Source organism: Plectropomus leopardus, chromosome 2 (genome assembly GCF_026936395.1).
Source record: "Plectropomus leopardus strain MGB_pleo_1.0 chromosome 2, ASM2693639v1, whole genome shotgun sequence".
NCBI classification, from domain to species: domain Eukaryota; kingdom Metazoa; phylum Chordata; class Actinopteri; order Perciformes; family Serranidae; genus Plectropomus; species Plectropomus leopardus.
This window is the reverse complement of record NC_142177.1, coordinates 18,762,532-18,786,130: the sequence shown is the minus strand read 5'-3', so window position 1 is coordinate 18,786,130 and position 23,599 is coordinate 18,762,532. Positions and strand designations below refer to the sequence as shown.

General features: G+C 40.8%; 1 protein-coding gene across 1 annotated transcript; it reads right to left on the bottom strand.

Annotated features, from left to right (window-relative positions):
* Positions 1-639: 639 nt before the first annotated feature.
* Positions 640-23,533, bottom strand: ccdc120b (coiled-coil domain containing 120b). Its single transcript, XM_042497590.2, has 10 exons — positions 23,081-23,533; positions 14,068-14,167; positions 12,398-12,528; positions 11,752-11,853; positions 11,536-11,656; positions 10,666-10,725; positions 10,159-10,312; positions 8,027-8,128; positions 6,658-7,695; positions 640-4,224 (listed from the first exon to the last, which is right to left on the bottom strand). Exons 2-10 carry the CDS (start codon positions 14,114-14,116, stop codon positions 4,128-4,130), a joined length of 1,854 nt encoding a protein of 617 aa, XP_042353524.1. The 5' UTR covers positions 14,117-14,167; positions 23,081-23,533; the 3' UTR covers positions 640-4,127.
* Between the last annotated feature and the right edge of the window lie 66 nt (positions 23,534-23,599).

The following is a 23,599-nucleotide window of genomic DNA, read 5'->3' as shown; positions in this document are numbered from 1 at the left end:
ATAAAATAAAATTAACAGGAAAAATTTATAAAAATTATCTAACATAATTTAAAAATGTGATTCTGATAATTACAAACTTTTTTCTTTTTTTTTACCAAGTTGCTACTTGCCATTTCCACATGTTTTTGAAAGAAATCCCACCAAATTGCACAGGTTTCAAAGGTGAAAATACTTGTGAAGAGCATCTGGAAGCAGCACAAGAACACTGGTGTAGAACACCCTCTGAAACACATATTTCAGAGGGTTAACTAGGAAGTCACAGAAAACCTGTTTCTATCCTTACTTGTGATGAAGGAAAATCTTCATTTGAGTTGGTATGTTCGGTCTCTTTCTCTTGAAATATATCAGAAGCCCCGCCTCTATGCTGGAAAAAGACAATTTAAACATGAAGCCACTCATGTGACCTAAGATTAAGACTGCTTTGCTTGGATAAAATCTTCTGGTTTACTGAGGGTGGACATGTACCTGCGATTATCTTATAGACTAAAATGCACTAGTGATGTGACCTGTGCAAAGTGAGGGTGACCTGCCCACCATAAAGTGCTCTAGTTCTGGTAATCGATTAAATCATGTACCTGCACATCTGCACTGAAATTGAGGCCCTGGTGTATGTTACAAAAAATGAACATGTCTGACACATTCTGTGATTTCAACATGACACTTTATTTAGTAGAATGAATGCACAATCTCATACATACAGTATAGGGTGGGCCTACAGTCTTATTTCATAGGCCTGGTTATAAAGAGAGGAGGGAAAGAGAAAACAGCTGCATTTAAATATAAAAAGAAAAGAATAATCAAATATTAACACATCACACTGCTGAATGAGGTTTTAACACACATTACCAATTCCCGCACTGATGAGAAAGAGCTACAGTAGATAGCTACAAAATGTTATAGGTTCATAAATATAATATAGTTTGAATAAATTTGATTTGGAGCTAAATTCATGTCATTAATTTTCTTACAGAGTACATTATATGAAAAATACATTTACGAACCCCAGTGCACAGCAGTTTGGTCTTTGATTTCAGGTTTTAACCAGCTGGAAGAAGCTCTATGAAGCTGGATACTGAGAGGATGTGAACACATCAGACAGCAGAAGAAACCAGGTCACATTCCACAGTGTGCGAGTTCGTAAAAGAGTAGAAAACAACTTCACGTATGACAAAGAATTACATTCAGATGAGTCCTAAAAAGATCATGGACATTAAATGGTGGTGGGGGGGGGGATGAAAAATGTTCTGTGTACACTGAGACAAATACTTTCAGTTTCCTTGAGAATTTCATGTATAATTCTGATCTTTCTGTGGTTTAAATTGCATTTAAGACTCTGATTACAAACTTTGAAATATATTATGACACATAGCTACTTTCATTTTAAAAAATGCAAAGAGTTCTTTTTTTTTCCAACAACACAAAACCAAGCACATGAAATGAGTTGAAATCAATACAAATACAAAAATTTGCCATCAAGAATTCTCATTAACAAATTATCTGGTATGAGACCTGCTCACACCATCATTCAAAACTGCAGCAGCCCTATTCTGTTCACACCGCCACTTTTTTTTAGCAATCAATTAAATAGTGCTCACTTTGGGGTGGAAGGAGTGTGGGAGGTTATTTTGATTAAATACTTATCATGTGGTTAGTTTAAAATTTACATTGTTAGTAGGCTACGGGAATAAAACATCAGCTTTAAACTCATCAGTAAAATCCACGCTATATACAGACTAACACTCAGATAGACTCTCAGTAGATTTTGACAAAACTCATTTTCTGTTTTGTTTTTTTTCCCCAGTTATAAACCCTGTCGAAACCTTCCTATATACTGCCTGTCATCTCTCCTGGTGACAATTTCATATGGAATTAAGGCTTAAGATGTTCATAAAGTGCTCCATATGACACTCAAATCCTCCACAACTCAATGCAGATAAAAACAGATTTGATATGAGAAAATTATTGTCATACAGTCATGTGCTACCGCCAAACAGTAGGTTTCACAACAGCCCTCAGGTTTTTCCTAAAACTGCTCCAATTGTTCTTTAAAGGTTGGCACAGAGAAAGCTACATTTATCGGCCAGCATGAAGCTGAATCTAGAAAAAATACTGAAAAATCACAATATATATGACATCATTCCAAATACTCTAATTTAGTGACATCGTGAACTGCTTTCAGGGTTTGATTAGACTAAGCTCACAAAGGCTTAAAGGTCCAGCGTGTAGGATTTATGGGGATATATTGGCAGAGATGGAGTACAATATAATGAGTATGCTTTCTTTAGCGTATAATCACCTGAAATTAGGAATCTTTGTGTTTTTGTTACCTTAGAATGAGCAGTTTATAGGGAGTGGGTCCTCGTTTACAGAGTCTACAGAGTCAACAGAGTCTGCAATGCTGCACTGCCATGTTTCTACAGTAGCTCCAGATAGCAGAGATGGGTATGAGTACTCGAGTATTTGCTTGGACACTGGTATGTGGTCAACATCGCCGCCTCTTTAAAATGGATAAAATAATGTTTTAATATAGAGCTGCGTGCAGTCGATTGTTTCACACAGCGCCTCCTTACCTCATAAGTGACAGGCATAACTGTTAGCATCACACAGCTAAGGTTACCTAAAAGTTATTTATGGGTAAAAGACAGAGTCAAGCCTTTTCTGTGTCTGTGAAAGCTTTTTTAGGGCCATTAAGCGGCTCGGAATTGGATATTAGCCACTGCTATATTAGGTATATTAGGTAGATGAGCTGACTTGGAGGAGAGCGGCTTGAAGAAGGTTCTTTTGCAGATTTTTCTCATCTTAACGTTCAATTTATGGTTTAAAAGGCTTATTGAAGTCTGGTTGTCCAATAAATGACTTTTAAATTGCACTTTAATTTGTACTTGTTGGCCTATTTACATTCCAAATCTTGCATTTGGTGTTTCTTTGTGAGTACTCAAGTATTTTATAATAATTCAATACGAGCACTCCAATATCAAAGTTACTTCTAACGCTCATCCCTAATAGAAAGGGCCATTCGCCTTTTCTCGTCGGCTATCAGCGTTAGCAGCCTATAAATGATGAGAGCGTTGGGGAAAAAAAAGATTTTTAAATATGGAACTGCTTTATTTAGTGTTTTAACCTGCTTTAATCACATCGTCTGTTTTTGGGTTTTTTTTGAGAGGAAGAGACATTTGCGGATAATTCGGCTCCCAATAAAAACCACCTACACAATGAACACTAAAGGAATCTTAACTAGGAGAAAATTCTGCTGGTTGCAATCTGCAATCCTCACCGCTACCACTAAATCCCCCAAACACACACTGCTCCTTTAATGCTAGCATATCAGATTATTAGAAAGCACTTTAAAGGTTTTCTAACCAAGTTTAGATATTAAAACATTTAGGCACTCCTGTCTGCTACACCAGTACACTACAGTTCATGGCCCCTTTCATTTATCAAACGTGAAAAATACAAATGGCTTTGAAATTAACGGCAGATGAAGACTGAAGCATGTCTTTTTTTTTTTGCATTTTATATAGTTTACAAACACACATTCACTGGCATGTATTAATACTTTTCAAATGATATGAGCTCATATAACATCTTCGTATATCACAAGAGTAATGAGCAATAAATTACCTCTTTAATATAGCTGTTCTTTATATCTCAGAAGATACAAAATAGTAATTTAGAGTTGTATATATTCTGTAAAAAAGTATATCTCGGGAGACTTTTCAGGGTTATTAGGAAGGAGTTTACTGCTCGTGTTGGACCAGAAATATCGATATACTATTAAGTACAGCATGACCATATTGTTATTAGATGAGTCAACTCCAGTCCACATCCACATGAGAACACTGGGTTTGATGGGTTCATATACTGGTGGGATCGGTTAGAACACGGGGAACTTGCCAAGGCTTTTTCACACTGTACAGCTACAGTTTGTCATTTATTCCAGTCTCTTTCTGCTGAGGTTGCCGTGTTTTGCTTTGCTGCTGAGGTCACATTGTATCAACTTGTCTGTGTGCGTGTGAGTCTAAGTGAATGTGTGTGTGTGTGTGTGTGTGTGTGTGTGTGTGTGTGTGAGGCTACAGTATTTTGCTCAGATAATGCAGGGTGCGTGTGTGTGTGCGTGTTTTGCTGCTTCAGACGAGGGTGCCTGGGTCTGCACTCGGTTCCTTTGGGGTCACCTCTTGCATCTGTGGATGAGGAGTCTCCTGGTACAGAGAGAACTCCATCGACCTGTTGGGGGGAAAAAACAAATCAATACAGCACTCCACACACAAGAGGAAGGAAGTGGAGGGTAAAACCACAGCAACAATTAATCTTTGTGAAATAAAAAACAAGATTCATGGTCAGAACATAACAGAGCTTAGAGAGTGATTTTCCTGTGAAATGAATCCCTGTCATAATTGGAGGAGCCCACTGACGTATGTTCACATTTTATCTGTTGAGGCGTCAGAGTTTTATGTGTAACTGTGACTGCTGTCTCTCATATGCCACTTAAAGTAGTATTTCAGTACTGGAAAGATGTTCTTTCTATAAGATTGTGATGTCTAAGCAGTAGAAAAATGCAAATACTTTTGAAATTGGTGCTACATGACTAGAGAAAACAGAAAAAAAAGTCTGTGGCATTTGCTTATGCTCAAGAGATGGAAAACCTACAACCACCACAATGCACTGCCCTGCACCGGACCAAGAAACACTCCTGCTGCTGGGTGTTATACTGCAAGGTTCACACAAGAAACAATACTGGCTGTGAACAAAGGTCTCTGAAGACATTACTACCGCAACAGGCAGCTTTATCATCAGTGCTGCTGCACTCAGGCTTTCCGTTATCCTGCTTTTGCCCAGGAAAATCTGTTGAAGTCCGACATATTTAAATCTCTCAGGTCATGTCTGCTAAAAATATTTCCCTCTAGACACTTGTAGACCTAAAGACATGTCCTAAAAGTAGGTAAGTGCCTCTCTGTCCACACTGAATTGAGTAAATACGCATTTATAATGTTATGTAAACAAAACATATAGGTTATCAGCTGTGCGTTCATGATTATATTAATTTGGAGCCACCTAAAATATGGGTGAGTACTTGCTGTCTTACTATGTTTGTACTTTTTCACACAAAACTACAAAATTATTTTGTAATGTTTACTAGAAATGGCAAACAACATGGCCAACAACAATTGGGTTGTTATTAATGATAGTGATTACCAGAAACTTTTAGCTTTGCTTTGCGGGAGAGGTTCAAGTCATTGTTTTAATAACACTGACCCGCACATCACTACTGTACGTGGTGGCGGGTATATGTAAATGCAGAATGACTTGATGTAGTTGATGCAACAGCCTCACAGCAAGCGAATATCCAAATTCAAATTTGAGCTGGCAAATGAGCAGGGAGATCTGAGCGCTGGTAAGATGGAGGGAAGTTTACCACAGTTTAATTTACACAAACTACACACATTGTCATGATACAAAGGTTGCAAATTGTACCTTTAAGGCAATTCAAGGAAACCTATGAGTGAGAAAACTTTGAGTGTTTTGATCAGCAAACATCCAAGTGCCAGAGCGTTGGCAGATAATGCTGACCAAGCAAAGTACTAACATAAAAAAAAAAATAAAACAACCGTGGGTGTAAAGGTCTCAGAATGATCGATGGATCGGCTGGGAACAGTGAGATGGCAATAGCACCATCCTCTGCTGGGAAATTTGCTGCCAGCTTCCAGTGAGAAAGATATTTAAAGCTGGAGTGAAGGACTTTTACATATAAACAAATGTCATTTAAGTCCTTGCCAAACAAGTTCACACAATGCTGATTCATCTCATTGATGCATCTTATTTCTCAGTACACCAGAGTTTGGTGTCTGTGGCAACCTTCCTATGCAGCTTTGTTTGACTTTTGTTGTCTTTTCTGTTTGGCACTGCTTTTGCTGTTGTTTTTCCTCAATGCTTCATCTGTATGTGCATGATTCTGATGTTCTGGTGCTATTCACGTTCACTGTTGGAAATAAAGATTTAAAAAAGGAAAAATCAAGGGAAAACGGAGCGAAGTGGCAAAGCCACTGCTCAGTTTGGTGGAAGCTATGCCTGAACATCCCAAGAAGCATCCAAGAAAGGTTTCTGGAGTGGATGCTGCAAATTCAAAAAACCCTGCTGTATAGAGGAATGATTAAAGTCGAAAAGACTTGAAGAGAGTACTCCTGGGGTGGGGGAGATATAACAAGCTTGCCTGCAGTGCACATCAACAGTGTTTATGTAATTACTCTCACTGGCAGAGGGGGGAGACAAAATCACTATACTGCAGCTTTAAGCAGATCTTTGTGGTAAATGCTGAGTGACTGTATTTGCAAACATGTATGTTAATATTTGGTATGGTATACATTTGGTATGTATTTTGATAAAATGTATTCTACTAAAACTTACAAAATGCTTCTTGAAATCAGAAAAAGATCTGATTGTTCATATAGTACAGTTTTCTTCTGCTTTTAGTGCAGATTTGTAATGTAATTGTAATTGTTAAACACAAAACAATAATTATAGAAGGCTTCATTCCTTTAGGCTTGTTACTTTTGCTGGTGTATGAATTCTTGCTCAAAACACTGATGATAATTCCCAACAACGGACATACAGGTGTAAAAAAACAAAGCAATGAGACCAAAAGAAAGTATGTATACTGACCTTCCATGCAGCGGGTGACCATGGAAGCTGACTGACTGGGGTAACTGCGACCTGTGGAGGTTGGCTGGTTCACCTTGAACAGACTGGGCCTGGTGCACCAGCGGGTGGGGGTGTGACAGGCGAGAGATCCCTGCCTCGTGGCCCTTTGAGGCAGCAGGAGGATAGCCAAGGGCGTTCCTCAGGTACCAGTCCCTCAGTCCCTCCAGAGCAAGAGCTTTATGTAAGCTTCGCGTTGAGTCTTCTGGGGTTGGGAGAGAGAACTGTGGGGGTCTGCGACTGAAGGAGGGGCCAGACAACTCCGTCTGGTAGGGGTGCAGGTTGGGAATGGAGGATGTGGTGGTTCCAGAGGCAGGAAGAGGTGACTCATAGGCTGACAGCAGGATGGCGTCCTGGGGATGTTGCTGCAAAGGAATGAAGGGTCCACAAGATTTGGTTCTGGTGACTTTGACCCTTCGCAGCTCAGCTTGGGACCCTCGGAGCACCATGGGGCTGTACGGAGGTGCAGCGCTGGGTAGGTGCACCTGGGAATGGGAAAAGCCGTTAGCATGGGGAGGCACCGCTGCAGTGGAGGAGCGAGGAGAGGGCACGTCCTGCCAGATCCTGCCTGTGGACTGGTATAGGTGGTGCTGCACTTGCATCCTCTGCTGTTTCCCCCAGATATAGTCCATCAAAAGCTCATTGTAGCCTCCACCAGCCGCTCTGTCGCCCATCGACAGACGCATTTTGGCCTGGTCCACAGAGCCATCGGCATGTCTCTCAGGGCTGCCCAGGTGAATGTGTCGCAGCTTGCCATCAGTAAGTGTCTCTGAGCTCTTGTAGGGCCCTCCTCTTGGAGGCATCCCGTTTCTGGGAGCAGGATCATCAGGGAGGCTCGATCTATCCAGCAGGGCCTCGGAGCTGTTACTGCGCCTGGCCCTGGAGCTGTACGGGCAGCCTCGACGGTCAGAAGAAGAGCCCTCCTGGGCCAATGGAATCATGTAGGGTACATCCAGGCTGCCAGACCACTGCTTCAACCCATTATCACCTGATGCATCCGACCTAATGCAGGGATGAGCACAACAACAGCTTACTTTAGGAGAGGACTCAGTGCAACTAAAGGAAAGTGAGTGAAAGCAATCTTAATCAAAAGTATGTAACTGAATTTCACAGAGAATCACTTTAGAAGGGACACACTTTGTTTACTTAAAAACCAAACGATGAGCTCAAGCCCTTGCTGGTAGCTAAATGTGACACTAATCGTTGTTACAACCCTGACTCTGTATCTGCATTAACAAAGTCATTAAGCCATTTCCAAACACACAGTTATCACAGTGGGAGGGAGCGGCAGCTGTGCTGTATCAGACGGGAGCGGCGCTGTACCACAGATTACCTGACGTGAACACTGATTGGAGCCGTTCGGGCCAACAGAGGAGTCGCTGGGACACTTCTGCCTTCAATGTTAGATGCACTTCTGGGTAAGGAGTGAGTTGGGCTATAAGGAGAAAAAATGAAGAGCACATGGCTGTATTTATCATTCATAATTAAAACAATCAGGGTTATATTTGCACACACATACAGTATAGTGCAGTGCACTCTCAGACACATCAAACAGACTGCACAGCTTGCAGTATGCATTCACTTTAAAGGGGACCTATTATACTTTTCCTGCTATTCTGTTATCACAGGGCCCAGACTATTGCAGCTGCCGGACTATTTGCCTCGCCCTGCGATAGTCTGGTGACCTGTCCTGGGTGAACCCCACCTCTCAGTGACAGCGGGGATAGCCCCCCCTCACAGAGAACAAGCAAGCAGTTACAGACAATGAATTAATGAATGAATATTATTCCCTTATATAGACGATATGATGTTACAAGTTAGATGTTCATATTCAATTTGACTAAAGCTGCAACTAATGGATCGCATGTATGTAAAGTAATACTTTCATTTTTTTCTACTTTTGAGACAAGCTGACTTCAGATCATGGCAGATTTCTTCGTGTTCTCATCTGCTCCAGGCATGCTTCTGTTAGTGTTTACATTACGTAGGCTACAATGCTACATGTAGCCATGGGCTGATTATGAGACAATGGGCCCCTGTGAATGCACGCAAAAAGGCCCACCAGTACAGAGAAGCAAAAAACATAGACTTTAGTCTCTCGCTATTCTTGCTTTCTTTTTTCCCCTATTTTTCTTTTGTTTTTGTTTTACTGTTTTGTCTCCTCAAGGTTATTCTGTGCCTTCTTGCAGTTGTTTTGTGCCTCTTTGAAGTCATTTTTTATCTCATGTAGTCATTCTGTATCTCATCATAGTCCAGTTGTGTCTCTTTGTGGATGTTTTGCTTTTTTTTAGTAGAAAATTTGTCTCTCTTGGCAGTCCCTTTGCATCTCTTTGTAGTCTTTTGCCGTCTCTTAATAATCATATTAAGTTTAGGTCCTGTGCCTGTAGGCCTATTCAGTTATCCACCCATGCATGTAGCTACATGCTAACATTGGGGAAACATACAATGTTGTTTGCTGATGTTGTACATTTTTCCACGATTTCAGATCATATTCCTGCTGGAACATGTCCATTTTTTTACTGCTGATTTTTAACGGGGAAAAGTGTTGCTATACACAGTCACCCCCCCACTGCAATGACGGTGCAGAGACACTGAGATATGCTTAGCTCATGGAGACACTGACCAATCAGAGCAGGCTTGGCTTTTTCAGGAGTGCAGTTTAAAGAGTAAATATACTAAAATGGTGAACCTCAGACAAAGGGTTAATACATGTGTTCCAGCACAGACATAAAAGTAGGTGTTTATTAACCACTAAAGCACGTAAACATGCTCTAGTAATGTACAACAGAAAGTTTACTCAGGGTGCACGTTTACGCCAATGATTCCCTCAGTTTGATGTATTTTACCTGTAGTTCCTGATTGGCTGAGGAGCGCTCCATCTTTAGAACCGACCAACAGTATCACGCACAGCACAAGAGCCGTCCCTCGTCTGTTATATTCTTTCATCTCAAAAAAGACACAGCTGTGTGGACTTTCTCCAGAACCAAGTAACAAGTTCTTAGAGTAGATTTAGGTGCTTTGTTTCCTTTGTTTGAGTCCTTGAAGATAAAGTGAGTGACTTACCGTTCATATTGTTATATTCAACTTTTGAGACATCAATATCAAACTTAGGCCTGTGTTGCTGACACAATTAGGCAGAAACAGCAACAGGCAAATTTTACCACCTGCAGTTGCTCTGTATCTTGCTAATGGTTTAGTTGAAGCACTTATTGCTGCTTGCTGGGATTTGGCTGAAAAACTTTCACTGATTCCACGTGAGGTTGTTTTGTGTTTCTGATGCACGTGCTAAAATTTTAAAGGGATCATCATGGCGGTATGCCTGCCTTCAGTGGTGCTCTATAGATCCCGATAGTTCATAGTTAGGTCATTTCTGGTCAATGTATGGATTAGACAACAAATAGATCCATAACAAGTAGAAACCCAAGATACAAGTATGAACCTGAAAATGAGCTTTAAGAACAGTACCTAACAGAGCTTGTGACGGAGTTGCGGCGTGTCCTCATCTCGTAGTAAATCTCGACTGGCGACAGCTTCCTGCTGATCCTGTGGTCAGGGCTGCCCACAGTGAGCCGGGGCTGAGACAGAGAGCGCTGGTCAGCTGCCACACTGGGAGAAGACTCTTTCGGTAGAAGATAAACAAAGAAATTATCTTTTAATGAAGCCCAATCACGGATGACAAAAAAACAACTTTCATTTTCATTGAAAGCAAAACAAGCCAAGTGTGCTACGTGGGGATTTACAACTGAAATGTGACTGCAAATTTTTATTTGGCGTCATAACACCCCAAGTGCAAATGAGTCTCCCACCCACTAAGTGTGAGTGATGTATTTTGAATGTGCAAAAGGCTCCAAATACATTGAGCTAGTTTTACTGCCTGCCTACTACTGTCAGTTAAGCTCATTATGAATATGGATACGCAGAATCCACCAGAGATAGTTGTTGACAGACAGTCAGTGTATTCAGTTGACTCACCATTGTCATGGGATGTTGAATCCGACATGGAGCTTGTACTCTCTGACATGACAGTGTCCTCTGAAAAATAACAAATCATTCAGGTCACAGATGAAGCAGCATGAAATCTGACATCTTTGCTGAACATAAATGCAAAGTTAAAGGTCCAGTGTGTAGGATTTGGGGGAATATATTAGCTGAAAAGGAATATAATATAAAAGACTATGTTTTCTTTAGTGTATAATCACCTGAAAATAAGAATTGTCATGTTTTTGTCACCTTAAATTGAGCCATTTTTATCTACATAGGGAGCAGGTCCTTGTCAGAGATCACAATGTTGCACCACCATGTTTCTACAGTAGCCTAGACCGGACAAACCAACCACTGTCTCTAGATAGGGCAATTCACGTTTTTGTGTCAGCCACCATAGTTTGCAGCCCATCTGTGACAAGAGTGTCAGCAAAACACGTTTTTTTTTTTACACAAAACTGCTACAATTAGCATTTTCATCAGTTTAAACAACTGGATCCATTTGTTTTGAGAGGAAGCTAATAAATAAGCTCACAGTAAAAAAAACGCTAATTCACCCGTTGCGTTTGTGGTTGACAGCTGCTATTAAGTTTGTGGAAATTGTATTACGTTTGTGAGGTTATTACTTTAAAAGCTGCGATTTGTATTATGTTTGTGGATCATTATGTTTGTGGGCTGTTATTAGGTTGGCGAGTGTTACACACCCTAAATCTTACACACTGCTCCTTTAATTGTCTTTCTCTAAAAGTGTAAAATGTTAATGAATATTAATGCCGCTTTGTTTTTATTCACAAGACGTGTTAATTTGTTTTGTTTTTAAGTGGGTGTATGGGGGTCGTGTTAGGTGCGTTGTAGTTGTACCTGTGTGACACCCCCGATGAACAGTCCTCTTGCTATTTGAGACATTTCGGTCTGATTCTGAGTGTCTGTACAGAGCACCAGTGAAGATGGCTTTCATCTGCTTTCTTTGGGCAGCCTCATCCTGCAGTCAGGGACAGCCAGCCGTGTTAGACCACAAGTACACACAGCGCTACAGCTGCTGCGTAAACACAATTGATATTCAAGGTGTTGACTTACCTCTGCCTTGGTGGTGGGCGCCAGGCCAGCTCTGCGCTGCACCACTGGGGGTTTCTCTCCCGTCTCCAGGGGGAAAGCATGTGGCAACTTCCCAGTCAGCTCCTGTAGAGGACATTCATTAGCCCCCAGTAACTAAAATCCATTTTCTCACTGGCCTGTGAGGTCCAAAGTGTTTCATAACATGATACCACTTAGCAGATTACTTCAAGTTTCAATAAAATCCACCTTTAAAAACTTTGAAATTAGCTTCACTGAAAACAGTGATGACAACTTGTGAATCCAAGAATAGAGCTCGCAGAGACAGAGCAGGTAAATTGACATCAAGCTGAAAATAGTGAAGTTTTTAACAGCTGTTAATGAAAAGCTGAGGCAGCTGCTGCTACATTAAAACATGCTAACAACACCTCTAGGGTAGTTAAATTCATTTAAATTTGCAACCCATTTTAAGTGAGAAAAAAACAGTTGCATCGATATCCAGAGGTTCAAATTTACAGAGCATTTAAAATACGCTTTAATCTGTGACAAGCTCTTTAGTAAAAACACAATAATGAAAACCGCAGTTGTCATCTAAACAGCTGAGGCAAATGGAGTGAGAATATTGTAGCTGAGCCATGTATGTTTCAAAAGTGAAGTGAGAGCTACTCACTGCTTCCTGCAAACAGACTTGTTTGAGCTCTCCCACTCTGGTGCTGAGGAGAGCCTCCAGGGCCTTCTTCCTCTCCTGCAGAGCTGTAACCCTCTCAGCCTGCAGCTTGCTGTCCTGGCAACCTTGAACATCTACACAGCACAGAACAAGTAAAACATCTTCAGAAAGACTGAATTAAAGTTTCAGGATGGCGCTATCATATTTCTTTATATTGTCCACAAATCCAACTATGAGACCTGTAGTCGCCATTACAGAACTTTGGCATTGGATGTTTCTGCAAACCACATATACATTACATTTGTTGGTTTCAGACATATCATATCGACGTTTCTGAATCCATGTATATGAGCTGACTTTGTCACTGGGAGTAGGAGGCAATGGTGGATGCAATTATCTTTTCCTAACCATAACCAAGTGTTTTTTGTGCCTAAAAATAACCTCACAGTAACCACAACATTGTTGTGGGACACCCAGTGGCTCAGTGGATAGAGCCCCATGTATGGAGGCTGTGTACTTGGCGCAGCGGCGATGGGTTCGATGCCGGCCTCAGCTCTTTGCTGCATGTCATCCCCTCTCTCTTTCCCCCTTTCACACTCAACCTGTCCTATGGAATAAAGGCATAAAAAGCCCCAAAAATGATCTTAAAAAAGAAACAAACCAAAAAAACACCCACAACAATGTTGAAACATATAAAAACGTTAAGTTTTAACATACCCTCGATTGTAACATATCTGTGGTTTGCAGCAATGTACAATGTCAACATTATTCCGGGGATTGAATTGGACACAAACAATGAACTATCTCTAACAAGCATTCTCTATGTATGAGATGCTGTCATACTGTAGCTTATTCCACTGTGCCATAGACCATTGTGGTGTTTTTTTAATATATAAACACTTTTTATGGATGTATTCATATATGAACAGAGCAGTGAAATGTTTATCTTCACCTTGTTCAGCTTCAGTGTCGTTTGTTTTTGTCTGTATATATTTCTGTGCATGTACATTGAGAGCAACAAAAAGCTGTCAACAGTCTTATATGTTTACCCCAAAACCTAGTCAAAACTCCTAACAGGTTTCAGGTAACAGGTTTCCTTATAATCTTATACATAGAAACTGTAGTTTATTTTGAGTCAAACTTAAGGAGACTGTTTGTGACCCATTTTCTTCAGTAGGAACTAATTAGCCAACAGATGAGAGTCAAGGATGGGAAAGTAAGAAAGTTTGGAGAGGTTGATTAATACAATGTTGGATTCTGTATTTTCATTAAATTGGTGACCAACAGTAAAAATAACAGACTTCTCCTTTAAGAAAAGTCAGATGGACATTTTGGTCCAAATCACAGGAATGCAGTTGTGAGGGATTTGAAGAAAACATTCCTAATAATTTAAAATGCAGTGTTATGACTTCTAAGTGTCTCTTTCTTACAATATGTCTGCCTGCTGACAGTTGCTCGGTGCTCTGATAAGATTATCTGACAGCTGCGGTGACAATACGTGAACAAAAGGCCTTCACACACACAGCTGTTTTTTCAGCTGGCTGTTACCTTGAGAAAAACACGTTTGTTTTCCTTCTGTTGAAATGTGAGAGGAAAAAAAACACAGGCCATTCCACACTTGTCCAGACACGAAAGTGTCTGTCTTAACACTGAGGGGAGTCATCAGTACTCACCAGGAGCCCCCAAACCCATGGACGTGATCAGATGTCCTTTGACCTCCATGTGATGTAATTCTGGGGACTTTACAACTCTCGCTCCCAGCCACACTCTCACCTGATGAAATAACAGAAATAACTGCTGCTGAGATGCATCAACAAAATATATTCATGCTTAGATGTCTTCTTCTCTTTAAATTTGCAATATTAGCCAAGTGTTCTTTTGAGGTCTTAAGTCAATGGTTGCATTTCTAGAGAGTCAGCAGTAGATAAGAATGGATGTTTCCTTGATGACATTACACTAAGTAACATCAGGGGGGGGCTACTGCACCGCTGTGAGAGTGTCTGAAGCTAAATCCTTGAAAAGCTTAAAAAAGAAAAAAAAAACTTAGAATACAGAATCCCATTTCTGCCTATGTGATAGGAAAAAAGATACTGTCATTGTAAATCACTATAGTAAGAAACTTTCTCAAAATGACTTATCTCAATATAATGAGATATTTTCTCAAAACAATGGCAAAATAATGAAAAACTTTCTAAAAATCTGAAAAAACTTAAATATGCATTCATCTCAAATAAGAAAAATTCTCAAAATAACAACTTAATATCTTAAAATAATGAGAAATCTTCAAAACAATGACTTATTGTCTAAAATTATGAGACTTTCTCAAAATAATGACATAGTATTGTTCTTTGTTTTTGAGATAAAGTTTCTCACTATTTTTCTTAGATAAGTCACTATTTTGAGAAAGAAAATCCTCTGTTTTTTCTATATTCTTTATGGAAATGTGCTTGTTATAATGACTTTTTTTCATCACACTGGTAGGAATGGGCCATAATAATACATCTTCAAAAGGAAAGAAAGTAGATCAATATTTTCTTTTTCTGTGACTGTAAAATACACATAAATTATCAGAGACTCAACAAGCTGAAAGTAAATCTGTCATACAATAGGTAGTAAAGATCATTTATTATCAGAATAGCCAGATTTGAAAATATTTAAAGCCATATTAATAATATGCATTAGGCCAGTTTTATGGGACATTTAGAAAATATCAAAAGTTCAATAAAAGTCTGATCATAACTTAGCTTGCAGCTTAAGGCGTTCTGAAGTGTGTAATAATACCCTAAAATTAGCTCTCAGATACAACCAATTAATTTGCAAAGAGAGGGAAATGAGACAGGATCAGTAACATTAATAATGCATGGACAGAAACAGAGAGCGAGAAACCCAAACCCTGAGTGTTTTATGTCTCAATAGCTCAACGGCCACTGGTTCAAAGGAGAGGGAGCCAGAGGAATAGAGCCAGGAGCAAAGTGATGGAATAAATAACAGGAATAACTGCAATTTTCAGCAGAGTTTCCTCTTTGCTGCTGTCATAAATTACAAGGGTTACATGAAATTCACTTTGCGTGGAATTAAGTGTTTATTTGTTTTTTTAGCTTTTACTTATCAGATTGTCTGGGATAGCTCTATTGAGAAGGAAAACACTTAAATAAGGCCCCATTAAAAAAGCTTAAGACATGTAATGTTGCCTTCACCCGACTGTAGCAAGTGAGCAATGTTTCATGTGCTCTTTTTCCCACATAATGGAGGTTCATTACAAACAAAGCCTCCTCCCTAATACCCAATAGAGACTTGACATCCAAAAATAGCGATCATGTTTTTCTGCCAATAACCTCTCACTCAACGCTGCTCACAAATGGCTGCCATAAACAAGCATCTTGCCAGTCGAGTAAATCATAAAATGACTCCATTCAACCCTCAAATCTAGACGGAAGGCCTCAAGGGCTGAATCAAAATTACCCGTCCAAAGACTGCGTCTGCCAGCATTTCGTCTTTCAGAAGGCAACATTTATCTATCAGTCACTCCGAGCAGCTGTCTCAAAGCTCCGCACACAGCTTTTGACCAGCTTTCTGCTTTTCAGGGGTTAGTAAGACATAGTGTTTTGTTTTCCTCTCTCAAACAACATTAAGAGTGAGGCTCGCTTTGTGCAAAGGCATACTTGAAATACTTGTACCGCGTTTGCGTTGGCTCCTGTCCTGGAACTGAACCAGTAACTGCTGTTTGCTCCTGTACGTGTGAAAACCCCCAGCATGCTTGACCTCCCATTGACAGACAAGTAGGAGCCTTTCACACAAACAAGTGGCAGAGTTACGACCGCCGCTCAGACAAAAGCTCATCACATGAACCCTGTTTAACAAAACCGGGCCTGTGATAATGAGATTTTAAGTTAATCTAATATACTAAAAAAGGACTTTCACCTGGGAATGTGCTCGGCAGTGTCATGTCTGTTCTTTGCTGAGCAGTGAGGCTGAGCTGTAAACCCACTGAGAGAATCCGTCGGGAGAGGACAGACAGAGACATTTGGTATTCATCTGCATGGTCGCTGGGCAGCTGGAGCCAAAAGGCTGCCGTGCCCCTAAAGAATGGCTTTGTCCAGACACCAAAACATTTGCTTGGGAGCTTGGTGCTTTCCTTTTCACTCACTAAAATGTACCTTTTATGTCTTCATTAAACTAACAATCCTTTGACTTCAGTGCTCTGAGTTAACTAGCATTTCTTTTTTGCTACCATGAGAGCAAATACCGTCATTTAAAACATTACCATGTAAATTTTGAAGAAAAAATAGCACTCACACAAGACAAAAACACCGTTTTTTTTTTTACACATTTTACACACTCAGCACATAATACATAGTTAGAATGTTTAAATATTCACATAATAGTGCTAACTGTTTTTATTATTACTGTATATCTGTTTTATATTTTATATTTATATTTGTTCTGGTACTTATTTCTACTTTCTATAATTCTTTATGCTTGGCATCAGAGCGACTGTAACAAACCACAATTTCCCCCCGGGGATCAATAAAGTACTTCTGATTAGGATTCTTCCTCTTGAAACGTTTGATTCACTGGCAATGAAACCCACTTTTGTTGTCCTCAGCACATCAGGGGTTTTCTGCTACAGCCTTACTTGGTCTGGTAGCTAATATTTGCAAATGTTAGCAGGTAGACATCACTGTTTAACTGCATGGTCAGTTTGCTGAAAAAAGCACATAAAGCGAGGCCAAACACATGGTGGACATAGCTTGTTCTGAATGAGAGTGAATATCTGATTGGCTTCACTTTCACTTTTGAGAGCTAGACCTACAGAGGGGAAGATGGAGATGAAGAGCAACACAGAGTTAGCGGCCGTCTGTTATCTTAAGCCTCTTTCACACTGCCTGTTCAAGACGGAAGTATATGGCACCGTTAAGCCGCCTTGCCGTTCTGAAAAAAAAAGTAAGGTCGTGGAACGGGGGGACAAAGTTGTCTCACCTTTGATCCCCCAAGTAGTAGTAAAGGATAAAAAAATCTCCACCTTCTCGTTCTTTGCTGAAAGATTTAATGTCCTTTTTATGCTTAGATATAATTAGGTATAATACTAGGAGTTGCCCCGATAATTTTGACAAAACTTTTATTAACTTTTGTTTCTTTTGTTAATTCTATCCCTTCTTTGGATCAGTGTAGCTTATTTAGTTAGCAATTTTACAGAGCAAACTGAACCATTTCTATAAGCAACTGATATTTCTTTGTTTTTGTTTATCGAGTCTCCTCCCCCTGTATGTGGGTTTGTTTGTTGTTGTAAAACTGGGTGATATGTACTTCTGGATGTTTGTATGTTGTGCATAAATAAGCATATAAAGATACATATGAAAAAACTGCAGCTAGCAGCAGTTAATGCCGTCGGCATGCTGTCACAAACCATACACTGGAGCGTAATGATGCCGCAATTGTAGTTTTGTTCTGTGCTAAAATACAGAGGCAGCATAAAGAAGAGACTTAGCAGCCCTATAGCAGGATCTCAGTGTAAAAAGGGCTTGCATGTTCAAGTATTGGCTTTTCCATTACAACAAATGTGACATTAGTACAGTATGTGTATGTACAAACAGTTTAAGGAGGAATGGCCAAGTTTGGATGCCATGTTTCAGTACCAGTTCTTTTATAGTACATCTTTAATGACTGTACTTCTCTACAGGATAACACACATCTGTGGAAACGTATCAGGATGCACCACCTCCCTGTTTCCACGCTATCACACATCAGTAGCAATCACATTACACACATCTACTAACCCTAACCCCACTGAGACCTCACAACTTCTTCTGCCTGTATGCGTCTGGTATGTGCTGCTGGCATTAACTGACATGAAATAATGTGATGCTCCAAAGAACAGCCAGTTTGTGTTGCATGGTTTTAGCATTCACCATTATCCTGTAACGGCCTACTGTTTAGCAAAGGTTACACGCCAGGTTACACTTCGGTCTTACTTTAGCGTAACCTTCAGTGAATCCACTTCATGAAAACGTTTAGGTCTTTCGATGGAACATTTCCAGCAACAGTTGTTGCTATTTGTTCGGAATAGAAAGGAGAGGATATATGGAAGAAAACAGCATCAAAATATGAGTCACAACTTCTGGCATGGCAAAACACCAAACTGCATCAAATATACATCAAGGTACTCCAAGACAAGGATGAATCTATTACCCGCAACAGGTCGTCCTCTAACCACCACTGAGTCGAACAAATAACACACCTGAGAGGATCAGTGCTCTCACTGGTTGAAGTCGGGCGCTAACTGCTTAAACATCTGGTGTACAGATGTGTGCAAAGGTACAGGTACAGCAACACGAGACGGGCGGCATCACATTCCACAGAGAAGCCTGCGGGAGCGATGGCGGGACAATGAAGAATCAGATAAACAGAGAGTCGCAGAGAGCAGCATCAAAGGAGGGATCAGAGGAGATATGAGTACTAGAGATATGAACTCAACACCATCATCAAACACATGTTGACTAAGCATGTGTAGGGGGGATGAGGGACGCGCTCTGGATGGCGGTATAGATAGCACTGAGGAAGCCATGTTGATTAAAACATGAGCTGTGCGATGAGAGCGAGCTGCCCCTGTGCAGCGTGCATCACACGAATGCAAATCAGCGACGAGTTTAATATTCAAGTCCGACGGGCTAAACACTGAAGCCTGCAAGGTAGGTCCAATCCTACCGTGTCCACACAAGCAACAGCGCTGCTCTCTCTTCAGCTTAGAAGTCATACATATTAGATCACAACATTCATAGCAAAGCGGATTCCTACAGGCAACAGTTTTATATCCAGTTTTCTCATCCCTTGATAAACACGATGCCTCACAGCTCCTAAAGAGATTCACTCTTTCTGCTGTCAGCTTTTATCTGACCCAGGAGTCCCAGGAACAGCCTACTGTTGTCAACAGCATTTATATAACAGATATATTCATGACTTACAGTGCAGCATGTCTTAATATGTAACAGTCGATGCTTCGGCAACAAACTCATACGTGTTGCAAATGGAAAGGGATGCACAATGTGTTTGTTAGCCTCTTTCAACAGCCAGCCGAGACGTAAAAGAGCAGCTGAAATATCACCTCCTGCCCTCCTCAGACAGGTGAAGCTGGCAGCCCTCATGTTGACTGTTGGTGTTGACACAGCTGCTGCTGTTGTGAAGTGACACATGGTAACCAGAGGAGGGTTACAACTATGTTTCTGAGGAGTCGAAACAAGGCCTAAAGTGTTGTAGACTGTGCAGCTTTCACATATGCATAATAAATGTTGCATAGTTGGCTCTAACAATGCATTTAATGGAGTGGCCCAGAAATTAGTCCTAAAATCTAGCACATAGAACTGCAAGTCCTCTTGAAGTCAGTGTTTTTTTTTAATGGGCTTTTGTTTAGATGCCTGAAATAAGGTCTGTCGTTAACACCAGCTCAAAAGACTTTCACATTTTGTTCTACAACATAAAACCCCACTGTTGAATTTTGAGCTCTTATATGTCCTAAAAAGTGCAGTTGCTAACTTTTAAATGGGACTACAAAGCGTCATCACACCAAACACAGATTCACAGCCTCAATGTGGTGTCAACGTTAAAGTCATGTGACCGTAGTGTAGCTTATTTATAGCCTAACGTAAGCTTTTTACTTCTTCCAATTACGTATAGGCTTCAAAAGTCCTGAAAGCGGTGCTCATTTGTAAAGGTTATCTTGCCTCAGAGTTTATTTTCTGCAATAATCCAAAATCCAATGGAAAAATCCCAAAGGCAGGGAGACACTAACCTCCACGTCGGCCTACAAAAAAAGATCATCCATGGAGCACTCTATGGCGTAACAGGACAACACTTCCAGTGTTTTTCTTGATGCGTCTGGCAACTAAACAAGAGATGTTCCTAATGACTAATTTCCCTGATGTTTATATTGAAGTAGTTTAACTGGTCAACAAGTAAGAAAACACTCAGAAAACACTTAAAATCGATAAAAATTTCATCTATATGGTTAAACATTGTCTGAAAAAATATGGCCTTTATTATGAGAGCCATTTAAGATTACTGATGACATTTTTCAATGACTAAATCATTTTTTTAAATGCTGCTAAAATATATGGTACTTTGGACCGGGCATTATGAACATTGTACATTATCCTACAAAACATCACGTCATCTCACAAAATAAAAGTTAACAAATAACATTTATTGAAAACAGTTTGGGGGGAAATTCTTTGGGAAAATAAATCGTATGGGCGTGTTATGTGCTTGATTGTTATAATGGCATCTTCACTGGGTGAACGCAGTAGCATGAAATAATTATCATGATTATAAGTTTAAGTGACGAGTATTTCCATAGCAGACTAGCAAAGGTAGAAGTGTTTAATGGATTAGTCGACTAACAATACACATCCCTACTCTGAACTTCGCTCTGCTTTTGTAAGACAACAGTCATGTGACCTTTATCTGCACACTCTTCCTGCCATTCAACAACTAAGTCCAAGGATGTTAATTCACCCGCTGGAGAGTTGTAATGATGAGGATGGGCATCAGAAACGTCCAAATGTTTTTAACCTAAAGAAGAAAAAGAGATTTGATTCAGGTTTCTGTATAATAAAGAGATGATTCAGGGTCACACGTGCAGAGGATTTACTGAACTACCTCCACCTGACCAACCCCGACCAAAGAACTGCAGAGGGCTTATGGGAGGTCAGGTGACCCAAACCCCCCACACACACTCACATACACTAAAATGATCTCTTCTTGTGCTCTCTATATCCATGAAGTACTGATTTATAACACGCTTATCGGCGCACAGCAGGGCAGCTTAGCTCGGACTGACCAATCACGTGGCTCCCCGTTTCTCCTCCCTGGCCTTGACGCTCACCTTTGCACGTTTGACACAGCTACCGCGGGTGAAACAAAGCAATCTTGGTGATTGCTATCCACCTGGATTCTGCTAAGCTGAGGTGGGGGGAGTAATAAAGAAAGGAATGTGGCTCTAACGTCCAAGGGGATTATTCCTATGCATTTTCCCTTTGCGCCGTAACACCTGGAGGGATTTCTGTATGTATTCCAAAGTCATTTTTTTATGCTCCATAGTGGCTATAATCCGCCTTGTTTGGTTTTGGAGGGAGTTCAGGGCTGCTTATGATGTGCAGCCACAGCCATACACTTACATTCACTATTACACAGCCTAATCTGGTTCTTTTGTGCTTTTATGTTCTTTTCGACAGAAGAAATTAGGGTGAATTCTCTCTCTTATCCGTGGCACCACTACTCTGATGTATTTCCAGCACTTGATAAGGTCTGGGATTTGATTCACTGAGCTCACACACTAAGCACCAAGACACTTTGAAGGAGGCCAAAAGAGTTTTCATTTTAAATCCATGCAAATGCACAGGTTAGAGAGAAGATTGTGGTTCAGGGGGTGAGTGTGCGACTTCTCACACACCCCACTAAACCTGCATGCTTGTCAGTCAACGATTACTGAACCAGATGCTCAAATTGTGTCAGTCCATGTCCTGGGGGCATCATAAAAGGAGCAGTGTCACCTTGGTGAAACAAAATGGCAAAAGAATACCATTGTGCTTTCTCCAATCTGGGTCAAAGCCCAATTCTATGGCTGTTTGATTGAACTGTAACACTCAAAGTAGCATGAAAACCATCGAAAGGGCTTCATAGAAAAGTAAAGTGCCGTGCTACCAATTTGAAGATAACAGTGACCAGAGAGGGAAGAAAACAAACACCAACATGTGTTAAAATCCCCCGAGCATGACTGGTCTCAAAACAGCTAAACCAAACCTCTTTGCAAATCATCCAGTGCTCCAAAAATCTAAAGCCCCTACAAAAACACAGGAACCCCAAAATAGGAGCGATCAGCACTTTCAAAATTGCTTGGCAGCAAAGTGGAAAATCCTCTTCTGAAAACAGAGGTGTTTCCCAGGTACAACAAGAGCTGTGAATCACCCCGAAGGCACGGACTGACCCACACAACCCATTAGGATGAGTTTTTTCAGATCCAGACAGACATCCTTGTTCAGGAATCTGTTAATAATAGGGGCTTAAGGCTGCTGCATGAGAACGAGCAGTATTCATAAATGTGAACAGTGAAATCAATAAGGCCCGGCAGACAGCAGGAGCAGCGTGCTTCTGCCTATTTTGCTCCACAACAATGCAGTAACAGGGAGAAGTTGTGTGTTCCCAGGAAGCATGACAGTTTTTTTTTACTCCTTTTAAAGCTGCCCATTTGAATTCACGCAGATGCGGTTGCAATGCTGGCATTTCCTGCCTTTTTTAATGAATGTGCCACACAAACAATATGCCCTTCCGTTTGCAGGCGCTAGGTAACAACACACATGACAGGCACATTTCATTTCATACAGTGCTTGCATTTAATTTACAGCCATCCTGCATCTGCATAGTCGTTGCAGACGGCAGCACCGGCTGATACTCAAACACTGATTAACGGAAAGCAATAACAAATCGCAGGTGTGACACTCACTGACACGATGACAAACGTTTTTACGTTAAGAAATGCTAAAAAAACAATGAATAAAATAGCAAATAATATGTGGTAGTCTCCTATGTAGGCCATGTTATTTTTCAAAGAGAATATAGGTTGTGTTGACGGCTATTCATTAATACGCCCAGTGAGGATGAGAAGGACATCTTGGAGCAGAAATCCCCTCTTACCAGAGAGCATGACCGATGCCTTCGGAGGTCTCCATGGTCCTCTGTAGCAAAACCAAGCCGAGAAAAATCATCCCTGCATGCGACCGCGGGACTAAATCCTCCCACCAGAAGAAAGCTTCAATTAATTAAACATGCGGGAAAATCGTAAACCACGAAAAAAGAGCCCCTCGTTCATGCTGGCTTCGTATCCCAATTGTAATTCACCAGCAGCCTCGCGACCTCCGCTGTGTCGGAGCCCTGCGCATCTCAGCAGACCTGCTTTCAGAAAGAAGAAAGGTTTCCCTTCTGCACCGGATGAAAACCCTCTATTTCACACAGCCAACTGACTCAACACTGTCACAGACACGACGCCCCTCCCAGATGTTACATGCCTTCAAAGTGCGCCACTTAATCCTGTCATACAAATGTTGTTATCCAGTTGTTGCATAGGCACGCGCACAATGACGCTGAATAGTAAAACGCTGGCTTGAATCGACGTGTGTAGTGCTCGTGCAGTCCCTTTCCAGCGTATCCATTTAT

Excerpts from the sequence above, each read along its gene's own strand:
- ccdc120b (XM_042497590.2), bottom strand. The coding sequence starts at position 14,116 with ATGGAGGTCAAAGGACATCTGATCACGTCCATGGGTTTGGGGGCTCCT. Across the intron at positions 11,854-12,397 it reads AAGTCTGTTTGCAGGAAGCA|GAGCTGACTGGGAAGTTGCC; the intron begins GTGAGTAGCTCT and ends TGTCCTCTACAG. Across the intron at positions 10,313-10,665 it reads TTCAACATCCCATGACAATG|AGTCTTCTCCCAGTGTGGCA; the intron begins GTGAGTCAACTG and ends TTCTACCGAAAG.